This window comes from Oreochromis niloticus, linkage group LG7 (assembly GCF_001858045.2).
Source record: "Oreochromis niloticus isolate F11D_XX linkage group LG7, O_niloticus_UMD_NMBU, whole genome shotgun sequence".
NCBI classification, from domain to species: domain Eukaryota; kingdom Metazoa; phylum Chordata; class Actinopteri; order Cichliformes; family Cichlidae; genus Oreochromis; species Oreochromis niloticus.
Window position 1 is genome coordinate 11,857,118 of NC_031972.2, and position 18,111 is coordinate 11,875,228.

At 40.6% G+C, this 18,111-nt stretch overlaps 1 protein-coding gene across 3 annotated transcripts; it reads right to left on the reverse strand.

Moving 5' to 3' along the window:
• Positions 1–275: 275 nt before the first annotated feature.
• lin54 (lin-54 DREAM MuvB core complex component) lies at positions 276–16,254 on the reverse strand. Of its 3 annotated transcripts, none has more exons than XM_005459679.4 (14): positions 16,121–16,254; positions 13,378–14,150; positions 11,674–11,785; positions 11,402–11,532; positions 6,449–6,604; positions 5,049–5,241; positions 4,880–4,953; positions 4,598–4,795; positions 4,370–4,461; positions 4,119–4,190; positions 2,749–2,851; positions 2,520–2,657; positions 2,219–2,421; positions 276–1,324 (listed from the first exon to the last, which is right to left on the reverse strand). In XM_005459679.4, exons 2-14 carry the CDS (start codon positions 14,119–14,121, stop codon positions 1,123–1,125), a joined length of 2,418 nt encoding a protein of 805 aa, XP_005459736.1. In that variant the 5' UTR covers positions 14,122–14,150; positions 16,121–16,254; the 3' UTR covers positions 276–1,122. The 3 variants fall into 3 exon arrangements, with proteins under 3 accessions (XP_005459736.1, XP_005459737.1, XP_019216232.1); XM_005459680.4 differs by lacking the exon at positions 16,121–16,254 and adding an exon at positions 14,859–16,049; XM_019360687.2 differs by lacking the exon at positions 16,121–16,254 and adding an exon at positions 14,659–14,813.
• Between the last annotated feature and the right edge of the window lie 1,857 nt (positions 16,255–18,111).

Below are 18,111 nucleotides of genomic sequence, written 5' to 3' on the forward strand. Positions count from 1 at the left end.
ACTCTGTGAATAACTTTTCTGTTTTTCTGTTTGAAGTTCATACCCTAAATACAAAAAAACCCCAAACAAACATTAAAACAAGCTTTGCCCACATTTGTTTGCTTAAAGCACAACAAGCAGCTCTTCTAGCCCTTGTTCACAAGTCTCAACTTTATAGCTTAGGCCAGACTAAAATTGAGACATTAGAGAGTCTAAAGGTACACAGGTGCGGACAGGGCTGGAAAACACTTAGGCTATCATGTCCAGACATCTGAAAGAACACCAAACAAGTCACGTGGGTGTAATTGGTTTTTAATGTACAGTAAGCATGTAACTAAGAAAACAAAACAGCACCAGGAGAAATGTGAACCTCTGTCAGTGTAACCAAGTTACAACTATTCTGTACTGTGTGTGTATGCATTCATCTTACACTTGGATTTAGGATAAAACCAAAGATTGCATCTACTTATTTCTCATTAAAACAATTTAGCCTAGCCTTGGTTAATAATTAACATGTTGTAGCATTTTAAGCCACACAATATTAGCGCTGACAATGATTACAAATACCTGTGAAAATAAATATCAAAAGATACATATTCTTTTTTTGTCTACTGAAAGCACAAATATACGGATTACATAAAATTACAGGCATTTTTTTAAATCTCAAAACAAACCTCAAAGAAAAACAGCAAATGTGAAGGAAACATTTGATAGAGGTTTGGGAGGGAAATTTGTAAAAAAAAAAAAATGGGGGAAAAAAAAAAAAAAAGAAAATCAAGTGAAAGAACATTTGTATTCCTGTTCAGTCATTTGTGTGCATCACACTCAGGTGGACAAGTATGGTAACATCTTCAAAGCCAGTCCATTTCTCCTTCTGTTAGCATAGGTGAACAGTGCAAACAACTGCTCCATGTTTTTTATTATTCCAGCTGGCCTCAGCTTGGCTAAGGCGGGGGTGGGAGGGTGGGGTGGGATCTGCCTGCCTTCAGTTCATTGTTCTGCCTTTTGATGAAGGAGACAACCTGTTCCCCTGCAGGCCAGAAACCCTGGGGGTCTAGGACAGAGTGCAAAAAGTAATCCATGCTCTTAGCCTCCACAGCTGGTAGGAGGGTTAGAGGGTGGAGAGCCTTTACAGGCCTCGGCCTAGCAGTTGATGGAGGCACAGTCTGATTTGGCTTTCCCTGCCGAGCTGATTATCCTCATGAGGCAGTGTCCAAACTCCTCCAGAATCATCCTCTCTGCCTCGACTTGAGGCTGGTGAGTCTGTTCTGCTTTTTTGGCCTGCTCCAGCAGACACTCGCACGTTGCTTCAAGCACTTCCTTTGTTACAAACGTATATGGGAGCCTGGGGGAAAAGCAAAACAAAAGTCTAAGTATTGACAACAAAGCCATCATTATCTGGTCTCACCAGTAGTAAGCAGATGGATCGTGGAGACTATGTCAATCAGACACAGGTGAGTTTTAATGACCCCTCCCCCCCAATAGCTTCATATAGATGTGCTGACACTCCTGCAGCTTGTACAGGAAACGCACACATTTTGCACCATTTCTGAAAGCACATACATCTCTACTTAAAGTTTTAAAGTTTAGGTAGTTTAGGTCAAGTTTGATGATGCATTGCAGACAACAGAGATTCTGAGTGTCTTCTGCTATACAGCTTATTAATTTAACACTGGTATTGGTTTGGTGCCCAGGGTTAAGTTCAAGCACTGGAACTGAAAAGTTGAATGGGTGCATCCCTAGACATAAGTTGGTCTTTGCAAGAAAAGAAGACTTGTTCCTTACAATGTATCTGGGATGTAGCCATTATTGTTTAAATGAAATAAAAGATAAGTGCTTTATTCATTCATCTCTCCTGAGTATCAGGATCCAGATTCACCCAAACCTCCCTCTTCCTGGACACTTCTTGCAGGGTGACATAAAGGCCTTCATAAGCCATCAAAAGATGCAACTCCAGTCTGAGTCCCTCCCAAATGACTGAGCTCCTCACCCTCTCTCTAAAGGAGTGTCCAGCCACCCTTCACTGGAAGATCATTTCCATAATCTCATTCTTGCGGTACTGCGTCCGCATCACTGCAGATCTTGCACCAATCTGTCAGTCAATCTCCTGCAGCCCTTACTTGTGCAACATTCTTTATCTAAAGATTCTACAAAAGTACACATCATATGTTTACTGTAAAAGAAGCTCCTCGCAAATGTGATTTTATCTAGAAAAAAGTGTGAACTGTGTTTCAGGTACCTGCCACTTCCACTTGAAATCACAGGCGTCGTCCGCATGAGCAAATCTGAGATCTGTGAGGATAGTTTGGTCTTGGCTGCCGTTTGTTGCTGAACTCTCACTTCTGCTGCATCTGCCAAATGCATTAGCGTCTTCCTCTCCGGGCTCTCCTCAAAATTTTTGCAGCCGATGCATTTACAAATGGACGAACACATGATCTTCGCCTGTGAAGAGAAACAAAAATTAAGGAAATTAAATGCCAATAAGAGAAGAATGAATGTAGGTGATGCCATCTGTAAAAAATGAAAACTGGAGAGCTTACCTCGTAGCACTCGCAGTAGTTCTTCAGGCAGCCTGAGCGTTTGCAGTTGCAGCCCTTGCTGTGTCGACGGTCCGACTCTCCCTCCTTGCCTTTACCAATTTTAGGTTTAAAGGCCTCTGGATTTCGGTCCAAACAAGTCTGTGAAAACACGTTTGTGCAGTGATTTATGGGTCAGACAGGATGCAGTTCAGCCCAAAAACAGAATTCTGAAAGTGGACTTCTGCCTCACCTTTATAGCTTTGAGACGTTCAGTTTCATGTTCCAGGTTATTGAAGCAGTTATTGCAGTTACAGTTATTGCAGAACTCTCCATTTGCAAAACAGTCACAGTAGCTACAGGAAGGCAAACAAACAAACAAACAAAACAAAAAAACACCATTTATTAAAACCACGTCAACTGTAATGTGATTCAGCAACATTAAGTCTCTCAGTGCTTCCTAAACTCTGATAAAAAGGAAAGATGGTTTCCACCGCAAAATAATACTGTATTAGGACTTTTTAAAACTAGCCATTACCAGCTCAGCTAATTGGAAGTTTGGTTGTTAAATCTCTTGCTGCTCCAGTCTGCATGCCAAAGTATCCTTAGGCAAGATACTGAACCCCAAGTTATGCTCCAAGTGTTAATAAGAAACACATCAGAGAGCACTTAGGTGTAGAAAGAAGTGCTTGTGTGAAAGGGTGAATTAGGCATGTTGTATAAAGCACTTTGGGTCCTCAAGCAGAGTATAAAAGCACTATATAAAAACCAGTCCATTTATCATTTACCATGGCGATTTCATAGCAAAGTTGTTCTTTGATTTCCTGGAAATAAGGGTCATGAATTTATAGTTTTACCTAGGCATTTGTGTATGAGAAGATTATTGTTATCTATATTATGAACAATAACTATTCCTTAAAGTAAACACAATAAAGTCACTGAACTGAGATTTTATTTAACTTTAAATACAATGAGGGTCAAAAACACCATGGGGTGTTTATGACCCTAAATCTCATTTTGGAAGGGCACACGTGATTCCCTGCCAGCCTTTGGCCTCCACTGTAAGATGGCTGTGGGTGCAGGTAGGGGCACAGCTAGCCACAAGTGGCAGTGGGCTTGTGAGCCTCAGGAGACCTACACAGCAGCTGGAACAGAGAGCCAATGCAGAAAGCCAACTGTCACAAAGTACTAAAAGCATACCAGGTTAGAGAACCTGAGCAATCTGGAGACAAAAGCAGCTGCAGGCAACTGATAATCCTTCTACAGGTTCATTAATAAAAACCCAGCCCTACTTTGACCAACAAATCAATTTAAGCTCAAGTGCACTGAACTTTTGTCTTAATGTTTTTTTAAAAAAGGAGACTTGTCCCTCTGCCAGATGAGCTAAAAAATATTTACAATATTAAAAATATGCATCAATATTTATGGAGCGTAAACAGGAACTTGAATTGTTTGTTTTTTCTGACTCACAGACGAAAAGCTAAAATATAATGTAACAGATGACTTTACAAAATATTCAGCTGAAATTACAAACATATAGTTTGCATACAAACATGCATTAATTATTGAGCTTCACCTGGATTTATCGAATGTATAAACATTATTAATGACAGTTACACTTACAGTTTAAGGCACTGTGACTTGGTGCAGTTACATGGTTTTCTTGGTCTTGAGGTTGTTTCTGCTGCTGACAAACTGAACCAATGAACATTAATTAGATTAAACTATAGACAGTCAGGAGAACAAATGAAGAAAATCACTTTAATATTAAAGTAAACATCTTTTTAAATAGAACGGATATCATTTAGTTGGTCTATCAATGCAATATATATAAAAACAAAAGTTATAGTAAGATGGCTTCTGCTCTTTCTTACCCATTAAGAGGCAATCTGGCCTGAGTCTGGATACCAGTGGATGCAGAAAAACTAGAGCTGCTGGCAAGCGTCACAAATGGTGGCTGCTGGATCTATGAGAAAGGCAGAAACACAATATTGAAACTCACTCAGGAAAAAGAAATGCATCTATTAAAAACAAAGAAACAAAAAAAAACCAAAACAAAAAAACCCTTCAAACCAAAAAGCACACAAAGAACATTCGCTAACCTGTGTGACATATTGTGCTGGCACAACCGCGTAACCCACATTCCCTCCTCCTGGAGCTGGGGTCAGGACGGTGCCTGGAGGGAGGTTGGTGAAGTTGGGCTGGATTTGGGGGAGTGGAGTGGCAGGCATGATCAAACGTTGCTGAGTCTGAGTGGTGGTTACTACTTGTGGTCCTGATGTTAAGGGCTTAGGTGCCACCTACGGGGAATAAAAACCATGAATGCAGCTCAAGGGACATTTCAGAGAAAGTTCTGTTTGAATGAACTTGGATACCCAGCTTACCTGTTTCATGGTCTGTGCTGGGACAACTGGGACAGACATCCTGACTGCTGCTGTACTGACCACCATGGGTTTAGCTGTGGAATAAGCACCATCACAAGTTGGTACAGCGCAATTACTAAGTGCTGCCTGTATTTGTTAGCAGAGGAAACAAAACAAGTTCATAGGTCACCTGTCTGTATAGAGCTGGTACTGGGACCACTGGGCTGTCCTGTGCTGCTCGCTGTCGTTGCTGTGACGAGGCGAACATAGTGGAACCTGCTGCCAGGCACCTGGATCTGCTGCACGTTGGGCTGGGTGGCCAGGGGTATGATCGTTTTAAACTGGGAACCTCCCACTCCTCCAACAGCCACAGGTTTAATGTTCTGAAAACATTCACATACAAAAAGGAGAAACAGACTGAAGCCAGTAATAGAAGAGAAAATTTAAAAAAAACAAACAAACAAACAAAAAAAACCCCACCACCACCACCAACAACAAATACCAGAGAACCTCATCCTGAAAGTAGTTTGTTAAGAGCTGCCCGTTTTACACATTTCTGGCAATACAATCTTCAAAGTGTACTTCAGTTTCTTTTTTGCAGGCCAGGATTAAGCTCCCCAAATGCTGATCCATTGTTATACATGTAAAATGCATAAAAACAATTTTATATCATAGTTGTGGCATGTGGTCACATGAAAACATTTAATTGTTTTGAGTATTAATTATCTTTCTATCTGCTTGGAAACAATCTTACAAAACCATTTTATTTCTGGCAAAAATGTATATTGCTATGGAGGTAAAATTTATATGTGAGGTAAGTCATCATCATTGGTGTCCCACATAGCACACTGAGATAAACATGACACTGTCTGTCCTGCATATTCTGCATCAGATGGCCATAGCTTTAGCAATCCAGTCAGTTTAACAAAAACAACTGCACAACTTATTGTTTTATATACAAAGAAGAAAATTCAGTTTCTCTAGAACTTGCAGTGCGAAAAACCGGGATCATCCACCAGGAAAAACTCCAATGTACAGCCGCTCACCTTCGGGCACCCTCCTCAGTTTCACTCATAGGGGTTTCTGAATTGCCCTTTCTGTGTTCACTTCACAGCAGCAATTATTATTTCAAGAGCTAACATAGCACAGAAGAAGCCATTTCACTCTATTTTTATCTTTTCACAGCTTTCAACTGTATGTTTGCTCCATGTTTGTTTTCATTCATCAGTGTAATGCTTATTTGGAAGTTTGGGGGTTTTTTGTTCTATTTTTTTAAACTGCACTTGCAGTAACAGTGAGTCGTCTCCCACTTCACCTGCTTCCTGTCAGCTCAATTCTAAATGCGGCCTGTTTGTGTGTAGCAGTAAAATGAGGTGCACTCAAGAGCAAAGAAAGAAGAGAGGAGGAAAAGGGAGGAAACTAGCATGACTGCACATTACAGCAGTATGCAGCAACTCCTTGTCTCTCATACTGAGCTGAAATGACACTTATGCACATAAACAAGGTGAATACTTTTCTTTTCAAATTCCTTTTTTCCCCTCAGATCAGATGGCATCAACTACAACTGACTGTTCTGTGCTTTCATGTTACCTGCGTTGTTGATTGGCTAGTGGCCACCTTGACTGGAGATACAGATGTTGACTGCTGGACTGTAAGGATCTGCTGGCCAAGTGCTACATTCACAGGCAGTGCTACAGACTTCTGAGAAGCACTGGAGGTCGGGGAAGCCACAGACACCACAGTCACCTGGCAGGAACAGACAAGCAGTATGAGCTGTGAAAATGTCACCTGATTAAACAAAGACCCTAGTTGGATGGCAATATAGCTGCCATTATGTGTGGTAACAGGAATGTCACATAAACCAACATTCTATAACAAGTCAATTGCAAAACACTACGTATAGATATTCATTAATTAGTAGGGGTGAAAGAAATATCTAATATAATTAGTGCTGTCAGCCTTAATCTCGTTAAAATGATGTTAACGCCATAACCGCATTAACGCGGCAAATCTCCATTAGCAAGTTATCGTGAATCGCTCCGTGCGTGGGGCTACACAGCATTAACGCGTTAGCGCCGTCCAGCTCCACGTACCGGGCGATCCGCGTTAACTCGCTAACGGAGATTTGCCGCATTAATGCGGTTATGGCGTTAACGTCATTTTATCGAGATTAACGCTGACAGCACTAAATATAATATAATATAATATAATATAATATAATATAATATAATACAATACAATACAATACAATATAAAGTCCTGTCTGCAAATACGATGATGTTTATGTACTGTGACACATCAATCCGTTGTGGGCCGTCTAAATATTCAAAGAGTGTGATAAAGAGCTTTACAATACATCTGCTGCATTTTTTAATAACTACATTTCCAAAAAACAAAGATAATCAAATTGTTTTTTTAAATAACTGTATCGGCCCAACCACCAATGCTACCCCTCAGCTTCCTAGCAGACACACCTATGGGATCAATTTCAAAATCCTACGTCATTTTATTCTTCAGTTAACGCAGTCACAAGATTTTCATAAAACTTTACCTATGACCTCAAGGTCAAAGTCACTGAGATTCGAACTCTTCTGAGATTTTTAGTACATACACCTATAGTATCAACTTGAAGTGTCTACGTTATCCCATTCACAAATGTAGGTGTCCATGCCACCCACCTGCCCAGCAGGGTGACGATAATACCCCAGGGCTCTAGACTAACTTTTTGCCATGGTTGCATTGGTGCGCCTAACTTTTTTTTTGGGTGAACCAGCACAAAAGTTAGGTTCACCCAACCTTTTCAACGACATTGCTTAACACCGCAGTTTTACATGTTCACTTTTTTTTTTTTTTTTTTTTTTTTTAAATTGCTGTCCATTCAGACAATATTGATTTGTAAATGATTAACTAACAACTTTATTTGGAGCACAGTTCTAAAAGACAGATAAGTTATTGAAAAAGTGTTTGTGCTTAAAGTGCTACACTGATCTAAAATTTAAACTTAAAACATCTGAAGATATATTAAATTAAAAAAAAATCTAAATTAAAAGGACCCCCCCCCCCCGTGTGTCTGGGTGACACCTAAAAACTGGGCGCATGCGATATCATTACTGTATGTGGGGTTTATGTTCAAGCCATTTTTCTTGTGAAGAATTATTTTGGACTTGAACTTAGTGAACAGAAATTCTTCTTTGGCAATACTGTAGGCAATGTTAAACTTAATCATCATCTTGGCCTCCTCTGATGACCTGTTTGCTGCTGCCTGCCGCTGAAAGGCAGTGGGGAGAAGGGACACTTGGGCAGTGCATTTATATTGCGTCATATAATTTCATTTCAATTGCGTTTCAATTCGAAATGTATTTGCACCAGTCACAAATGCAGTATTACCGGGCATGGTCTTTCTACACTCACGACAGTAAATGCAGTGCATAATGTTGTCAGCTTTACTATATCTTAGCCAGGGAAACTGGTCAAGCCACTCTCTTCAAAATGTATACACTTTCCCCCTTTTACTTTCAGTGGGCTCCGGCTCAGAAGTCGATCATATGTGGCTCATAATCTGATGCCGTCTCTGGACAAGTGTTAGACATAACCTGAGAGGTTGTCAGAGCACTGGCTATGAATTTCAACGGATCAGGCCTTAACTTCACGAAAAAGTTATCAATCTTTCTTTTCATCTTTTCTCATTACCCACAGCTACATCCACTATCAGGCCTAGGCTACGCACCTCTCTCTATCTGCCTGCACTTTCAAACGTAAGCCTACAGGAATATCAGAGAGGTCCCGCCTCTGACTGAGTCTCTCTCTCTCTGATTGGTTTAAACCACAATATGAGCATAATGTGTCTGTTGTTGACCACACGGAGACTTTCAGAGTTGCAAAGCCTTTTTTTTTTTCTTTTTTAACTCAAACGGCTGGTCACACCGGTGCGACCTAGGATTTTTTCTAGTCGCACCATTGAGAAATTAGGTCACATGTGCAACCAAATTGGATGGAGGCCACTGACATTTTTTCCCTCCTCATCTTTTCTGACTGTTTTTTCACTAGTTTTGCATTTGGTTAGGGCCAGTTTCACATGAGGGGGTACCTGGAGTCTAGAAAGTTTGCTACATCCCCCACCATAGTCTCAAGAGCATGGAGGAGACTCCAGGAGACAGGCAGTTACTCTGCCTCTGTGCTCTCTTCCTGGCATCATGAAGCCCGACTGCCATAGAATACCAGAATTGGCAGGTCCAGCACTGGCATCCTGTGCTTTTCACAAGTGAGAACACCCTGAGCTCATGTCACAGATGTGAAAGGGTCTGGAGAAGCCATGGAGAGCATTCTGCTGCCAATAATGTCATTCAGCAGAGTTTGGTAGTGGCCCAGTGATGGTCTGAGAAGGAATGGAGGGACGCACAGACCTCACACCCTGAGTGTGAGTCTGTCAGACCATACCCTTGCGCCTCATGTGTCAAATGTATATAGGGAGTTTCTGGAAGGAACTGATACCATTAACTGGACCCCATTCTCGCCTGAATTCAATAGAACATCTCTGGGACATTATGTTTCTGTCCATCTGATGTTGCCAAGTTGCACCTGAGATTTTCCAGGAGCTCAGTGATGCACTGGTTCACATCTAAGAAGATATCCCCCAGTACACCATCTATCGTCTCATTATGGTTAATTCCTCAATGTTGTCAGGCATGAATGCGAGCATGTAAGGGCCCATACAAAATACTCTCTACCTGTGTTTCAGGGCGTCTTTGAATTCAGCCATCTGGAGGATGAAAATTTTCATTTCCATTAAATGATGTGGACCTTCCATTCTTAACACATTATCCAGTCCATATCGATATAGATATCAGTAGTGCTGGGCGATATGGAAAAAATATTTATCACAATATGAATTATTTTATATCACGATAACGATATATATCACGATATACCACCTGACCTGTGGTCTGTAAACAGCGAGTGGAGAGGGTGCAGTCTTTGTTTTGAGTTACCGTAAAGCATGTCGCAAATCCGGGTGCACGTAAAGCAGCACAATGTCGCAAAACCACAAGACACTGTTTCTTTGCGAAAAATATCATTTTTTTATACTTTATTTTCTCTTGCATAAAGTTAAGAGTATGTATAGTGAGAAGACAACACTAATATATTTGCCACAGGCTATTTAACCCTTTAAGACCTACCATAGAACCAAGTCCGCCAGAGCTTATCTTTACATTTTACATGATGTAGTGCCATTTGTGGGAGCATTTCAAGTTGCTATACATCAATACAACCGTTATAGCCCAAATGGTAATAATATGTATGCATTAAGTCCATAGTAACTACATAAATTGCAAAAAAGTGCAATAAACTACAAAAAAATTGAAAATTGTTTTTGTTTTTTTTAAACATATATTTCTAGTTAGAGAAATTTAAGAGGTTTATCCCTCAAAACTGTAAATACAAAAAAGTTGCACAAAATAGTTTCCAACCACGAGAAATTTACTTTGAGTGTCTTCATAGTTTTATTTTTGAGATACACTAATTTTTATATACTACAGGAAAAATGAAAATAAATATTATAATGCAAATTTGCAAAAAAACAGCATGTGCATCAAACATTTCCAACGGTGTCATTTGACTTCTAAGCATCCCAGAAACGATACAGAAAACCATAAAGTCAAACATGACTTTTAAAAACTACATTTTCCGCGAAAATGACGTCACTTCCGGTTTCGGACAGGTAATAGCGGACATGCGATAGTTCGTGCTGACTTATATTCCAACGTAGGAAGTGTTATGAACAGCTGATTGGATCGGCAAAGCGTGTCTCTGGAATATTGTTTTTGTTGCTGGAAGTGCTTTTTATGCAATTTTTGCAAAGCTATTTGTGGAAGGAAACCGTGACTTAGGACAAGCTAATGGAATAAGATGTAAGTACAACTCCTACGGTTTCATATGCAAAAAAAAATTATTGCGCTACCTTACGTGGTTCCAGTTCTACAGGGATTTAAAAATAGTTAGGCAAAACGAAGTGTGCCTGATCCGACTGGTTGTAAAGGGTTAATGATATATTTTATGTAATAATTTATAAAATTAGGGTTAGAAACGATAGAAGACAAATGGCACGATAGACACTTTTCTATCGTCCACACGATATATATCGTCATATCGCCCAGCACTAGATATCAGCATGATTTTTTTTTTTCCAGTTGAGTCCGATGTGTTTGCAAAGTGTTCTTAAATGTTTTAATTTTTTGAAAAGCGTGTTACACTAAGGTCTTTGGTTCTCAATTAAACTGAGTGAAACAGATAAGCCCTTAAAGAAGAATGGCTAGCAAACATCCTTCTCTGATCAAAGTACCATTATTATATCATTGTGATTCCAAACATTTTTGAGTAAACATTGCAGGGGGTTTCGAGCTGATTTATTACACTTGTGCTTTACCTGCAGTAACAGGTTAAACCTTGTAATTATGTGACAATTAAACTATAGACTTATTAGTTTTAGTCTCTAGCCACTTGATCATATTCAGTTAAAGTAAATATAGAAAAATATAATATCACCTTGCTGGGAGTCTTGAGAGGGGAAATGGCAATCTTTTTGCCAGGGATACTTTGTAAATTAGTGTTGTGGGGCTCAGAGAGAGTAATGGTCCTCGGGGGCATCACTGGTGAACTCTGGGTCAGAACCCGTCCTATGAACAAACAGTGCAAGGTTTAATGACAAAGCTAATTACAACATAATTAGAAAACAAACTGCAATAAACTATGTGGTTTGATAATTATTTAAAAACTGAAACAAAAAATAGCCTCAAAAAGTTATTACTCAGACTTACCTGTGATCACAGGAGGCACTGATGTCTGGGGACTTATACCTTTGCTGTTAACAGTTTTTGTGATGATAAACTTGATTGGTGCAGCTGAGGATGCTGGTGTCTTCTTGGCAATCTGAGAAGACAATTAGCCAGAAATGTTTAAACATATTCATTTCAATATCCAAACATTGCCTCTTACTGCAGTTGACAGCTACTGGTGTGTCCTAGCTTGGTCAGCTCTGTTGCATTTTCATTTACTGATACTGATGTTGATACCTGATCTCTGGTTGTACAACTTAATTGATACTGGATTTATGAGGGTGATAACTGAATTTATATTCGTAGGGAAAAAGGTCATCAGTGATATAGTAAGATTACATACTGAGCTGGTCAATGTGCAGTATTAAGACAATTCTTTGTTAGTGCTCTGATATACCAACTGTGAAATTATGACACTTTTTTTCAATGTACACACAATATCAGCACTTCTTCAACATGACTTTATGCAGCCAGACACACCAGCTGAGGTATTCCTTTCACAGTTACACCAGTGGCTTTTTTTTTTTAAACATATTTAAATCTGAATATCTTACTGGGGGTAAATTATTGCAATCATTCTCCTACATGTAGGATAACAAGAGCATGTACCTTTCCTTCTCCTCTGAGCTACGATTTTAGACAAAAATATTATTTTAGGCTTGTTAATAAATAGCGCACTAATAATGTTCACCTAAACCCTGAGAGTGAGTGTACTTGTTCCCCTACAAATTTTAAAATTATTTAAGAGGATAAAAACTCCCAAACAAACATGCCCGAGTGTATATGCTTGCTCTAGCCCTTATACACAGAGTGAAGCAGTCACTGGTAACAATTTTTAATCCAAATATGAGAACTGCTCATTTAAACAACATCCAGACAGGCGAAGAACAGTTGAATGGGCAGATTTATCAATTTGTTTGTAACCTGTAATGTAAACCTGTTACATCTGTACTTTATGAGTCAGACAAATCCCACCCCCTCCCAAGAGGTTTTAACCAGATCCTAACAAAAAATACAGGAAATACCCTGGAATTACAAATATAAACACCAAGGAATCTTTACATTCAACATTCAAACTACATGGCTGAACCTCTTAATCTTCACCAAAGTGGTTGTCTCTCTATGCTCATTTTTTCTACCTTCTCTTCCCTTCATCTCCCAACCAGTCACAGGCCATGTTAGGCTTTCCATGAGCCTGGTTCTACCAGCAGGTTCCTTCTATTCAGAAAAAGACTTTCTACTCTACCATCGTCATGTGCTAAGTGATCATCATGTCATCAGGATTCTCTCACCAATGCTGTAGAAGCCTTTAACTTGCAATATAAAGTCCCTTGAGGTGACTGGATTTGTATAAATAATATTGAATTGAGCTATGTGCGTTATAGTTCCACACTAGATTCCTAGTGGTTCTGCTGGTTACTGAGACACAGTCCCACTCCATCTTCTCTGAAACACAAAACTGTACTTAGTCAGTACACTGTTGTTAGCTTACATTTACTGGCAGCCTAGATCAAGGTCAAAGCAGATCTTATCTAATAGCTTGAAAACCTTTGTACACAGTATGTTCAATTGATATTGACGCAATCATTTACAGTAGTAAATATATTTAATTTAACAGTAACATGTGGAACATGACAAGCAATATTTTTGTAAAAATGTATTAATAATACAAAAGGTCATTGTTACCTGGACAGTCTTCAGCTGCTGGGTCTGTAATGTGGTCACCTGGTTGCCCACCACTGGCTTCAGGTCTGACCTCCCACCTATAGTCACCACTTTAAACTGCGGAGCTTGAGACTTGGTGTCCCCGGCAGTCTGTGAAACACCAGGCTTGCTGCCTGTGTGGGGTAACTGAAGCACTATAGGCTGCCCTGATTTTCCTATAGCTGTAACCAAAAGTTTCTGTCCATCCTGCTTGATGACCTGAGGTGGATTACCTGCAGACTTTGCTGCTTCTGAGGCTTGAGAGGCCACCTTATTGAGAATAATCTGGCGATTTGCAGGAGAGATTGTAAATGGAGTTGTGAGCTTCTGTAATCCACTTGTAGTCACACTAGTTCCAGTAACACTGTCTGTGGTTTTGGTTGTGGCTGTCGAAGTAGCCAAGCCTGGTTTGATAGTAAGAAGAGGAGACGATGTGCTGGAATTTGAGACAGGAGGCGGACTTCTGGGGCTGGCACTAAGCATGGAGTCTGTGGCTGTGGAGGTGGTCATAGCCTGAGTGGGTTCGGTTAAAGCGGCGTCTGAACAGAGGCTCACGTTCTCTGAAGCCATGGGTGTATCAGTTTCCATTGGGACCGATGCATCATCACTGGGCTCTGAGTGGACTCCAGTGGTGCCAGGTTGAGAGTGAGGAACATCCTCTATATCCTCAGTATCCATGATCTCATCAGGGAGGAGGCTGTTGAGCTCTGGTGACACTACATCCATGCTTGCAAACTCTCAGCTTTCTGTTAATCCTGAAAGAACAATACAATTAACTTTAATTGTCATTGCAAAATACATCAAAAACACCAGTAAGCCACAACATTAACACCACTGTCAGCTTAACTTATAATACAGGCACACATGTTCAAACTCCAGCAGGTCAAATCTGTTTTATTGGCTATTAGGCAGGAGGGTTTTCTGTTGTATTTGATCACTTTTATATTATTTGAAAGACCTAGAAGCTTACATTTACTGCACTAGATGCACCATGAACAGGGAGAGACAGACAAAGATAATACAATTTTAAAATTCTGAGGATATACATTCATCATTTTAGAGAGCTGTTGCATTTAATTGCAGTCAACAGTGTTTGCAATTCATTTAAAAATGTATTCCTCTACTCATTTATACAATATACATAACTGGATTATAATACAGACAGACAGCTAAAAGCTGTGCTGAGAATATAGAGCAAGATAGTTCAAGCTAGCGAGCTAGCCATGTTGGTGCAGTAGAAGTGCCAGATTGTCATAACTTTACCTGTAAATCACTTCAGTAATTACGTGAGGTGTAATAAATAAAGAGGTGGGCATGAGTAACGTTTGACTTGTGCTGATTTTGACTGAAGCAGACAGCTGATGCTAGGCCGCAACGATCATCTCTGCCGTATCTTTGTCCTGCTGCACTCTACTCAACATTAATCCACCGAAACGCACATATGAACCCTACCCACTCCATACCACATTCACACGCAGAGCTGACTGAGCTGAATCTCTTCACGTCCCCAGATGAAAGCCATCAAAAGAAAACTGTGCTGAGTTGCACTCGTTTATTTTAAAAATGCCCAGAAGTGGTCCTGACTGGGGCAAAGAGCGAGGAAAAAAAGCGACAAGCTGTTTTGTTGGCTGCGTTACTATTTCAGGCCGGGGTTGGATTTCGAAAGATCCGCCATTTTTACCTCGTCATCAGCTTAGTTAGCTGCCCGGCTAACGCTAAGCTATGCTGAGGGGAAGCGTTTATAAATATTGGTAATAAGCAGAGACACTTACACTGACAGTTCACTGCAAAACAAGCATTACTAAACAATCGCTGAAGATAAGACTTGATGTTAACAGGGTGCTGCTGGCGAGTAAAAAAACAACAAAAAACAACAACAACAACAAAACTCTGCAGACTCTGACAACGTAAACAATGCTAGCTTTCACTAATTTCTCCTGTCACTTGACATAGGAGGAAATACAACATTTTAATTCCACAATGCAATTATTGCGATTGCTACTATAGATCTCCTTAAGAGCATTTACAGTCTGTGTTTTAGGGCTGGAGTTAGCGTGGCCTAACCAGTTCAAAATGATGTTTTAGTTTAACCTCAAGAAAGTCATATTTTGACTGAGTTATAGTCTGAGAATGAACCAGAAAAGCGTAAATTCCAAGAATGTTACGGGGTCAACAGCTAAAGTAATATGAAAACAACTAACAGCAAATGGAACTGCTGACTTGTGCCTTCTAATATTTTACATACATATAAAAATATCTATGATCCTTTAGACGTTTCGCCAGTATGTCAAATGAAACTCGATGTGCAGCTAACTTAGCTTTTACTTTTCATTTGCCGTTGCAGTAAGTAAACTTAGCGGCCGGCTCACATGATATTTACACCAAGTCCCTGTTTTGTGCACGAGAAACTTTCCTTAAGCGCTGAAAATACTCTGCCGAACCAAGTCCTGGGAATATTATACTGCTTTTTCACCGGAGTCTATCTTTAAACATCGTTATCGTTATTGTTATCATTATCACCATCAGCAGCAAAGACAGCAACAGCAGTCTCATCTAGACAGCCCAGCGGGCAGGACAACTGTACTAGCAAACTTGCTGAGCTTGCTAACCCGAGCTAGCTAGCACAACATTATATCTCAACATTGAATACATTCTTTAGTGTGAGTCTTTATGTTGAATATAGTGTGTTAAATCCTAGAAAGGGCCAACGCATAGTCATGCTTACCCCAAATTTTTAAGCTAAGCAGCGTTTCCAGATAAAGGGAGGAAAGGAAAAGACGATTGTTCAAAATACCGCGCCGAGCGCCATTCCTCCCTGACATTTCACAGGCCGGCCACGCCCTCCACGCGATACGAAACACTGACGTAACACTTAAAGCTACAGCACAATTGCTTTATCAACGTTAGGACTGTTTCTACAAAACTATTTAATGCTTCTTCTTCTTCTTCTTCTTTTTTATAGTTTTTTTTGGGAAAATAAAAACTTTTATTAGTTTATAAAAAACAAACAACACAGTCAGCCTTGGAGCTCGTGTGCTGGACATTACCAAAATCTGACAGAGCACTACCCAGCAGCCTCACTAAGTGCCCAGTCTCACGTACCACTGTCAGGTAGTCAGTAAATAATAAGGTGGTGGACATGTTTACTTACATGTCCCGTAGTTTCTCTTACAGTAACAGTGGCAAAACACATGAAATGCACTTCAGAAAATCAGAGAAGATAAACTTCACCCTGCAGTTGTTACTGCCTAGATGGGAGTAAACTGTCTTCAGCATGGAGATTACGCCATGATTCACTCCCAGATTCGACCTGCTTGCATACTACAGAGTGTCAAGAGATGTTTTCGCCTGAGGTCTTAGGCAGGCCAGCGTAGTCTCTTCAGTACATTCATCATAAGTCTTGATGCATTCTCAATCATCCAGGAAAGTAAATCTCGAAAAGTTGAATCTGATCATCTGGACGTAGCGTTTTGTGGGAGAAACGTTTCGTCACTCATCCAAGTAACTTCTTCAGTCTCAGCTGACTGCAGGTTTCCCCAAACCTAATAAACAGTACATTTGCATAATGACTGAAACCAGCCCACTGAAGGAACAATGGGCTGTGAGGTCAGTTCCTTAATCATAATTATGCAAATTCCCATGACCATTGATCAACAATCACTGACCAAAACCCACTGATCAAAGAACACTGATCAATGGCCATGAGTACCATTCACTTTGAGTTGGGGAATGGCTGCAATCACAGCGTTGTAAGATGGCGAAAGATGTACCCTCAGGCCCCCTCCTCGATTCAGAGATGGTCTTTCCCTCTTCACGTAAATGGCCTCCTTGACTCCGCGCTCAAACCAGCATTCCTCCCTGTCCAGGATGTGTACATCCTCATCATTGAAAGAGTGTCCACTGGCCTGTAGGTGTAAATAGACTGCAGAGTCCTGGCCTGATGAGGTTGCTCTTCTGTGTTGTGCCATCCGCTTCGCTAGAGGTTGTTTGGTTTCCCCGATGTATAAATCCTGACAATCCTCCTGGCACTTAACAGCGTACAGTATGTTACTCTGTTTGTGTCGGGGGACCTGATCCTTGGGGTGGACCAGTTTTTGGCGCAGCGTGTTTTGGGGTTTAAAAGCCACAGAGACCCGGTGTTTAGAAAAAATGCGTCTCAACTGTTCCGATACTCCTGACACATATGGGATCACTACAGGTTTTCGCTTGGGCAGCAGTTGTCCTTCTCTCCTGGATCAGCTGGAGCTTTCTTTAGGTGCCTTTCCCGCTTTGACAAAAGTCCAGCTGGGATAACCACATTTACTCAGGGCCTTCTTGATGTGCTGTTCTTCTGCCTCCCTGGCCGCTGTGTCTGTGGGGATGGTGTTCGCTCTGTCTTGTAGCGTCCTGATGACACCCAGTTTGTGCTCCAGTGGATGATGAGAGTCAGACCTTAGATACTGATCCGTATGTGTAGGTTTACAGTACACGTCAGCCTTTAGATGTCCCCCATTACTGATGGAAATCTCACAGTCTAAGAAGGCTAACCTGCCACTTTTCATATCCTCCCTGGTGAATTTGATGTGCCGGTCCACCGAGTTAATGTGATCTGTGAAATGTAGTACGTGATATGATTAAGGTACTGACCTCACAGCCCATTGTTCCTTCAGTGGGCTGGTTTCAGTCATTATGCAAATGTACTGTTTATAAGGTTTGGGGAAACCTGCAGTCAGCTGA

What these genes read in the sequence shown, in the direction of transcription:
- lin54 (XM_005459679.4), bottom strand. Translation starts at nt 14,121, where the DNA reads ATGGATGTAGTGTCACCAGAGCTCAACAGCCTCCTCCCTGATGAGATC. An exon ending in CTCTCAAGACTCCCAGCAAG is followed by an intron (nt 6,605 to 11,401) that starts GTGATATTATAT and finishes TGTTCCTGCCAG; the next exon opens with GTGACTGTGGTGTCTGTGGC. An exon ending in AAGTCACAGTGCCTTAAACT is followed by an intron (nt 2,852 to 4,118) that starts GTAAGTGTAACT and finishes GCCTTCCTGTAG; the next exon opens with CTACTGTGACTGTTTTGCAA.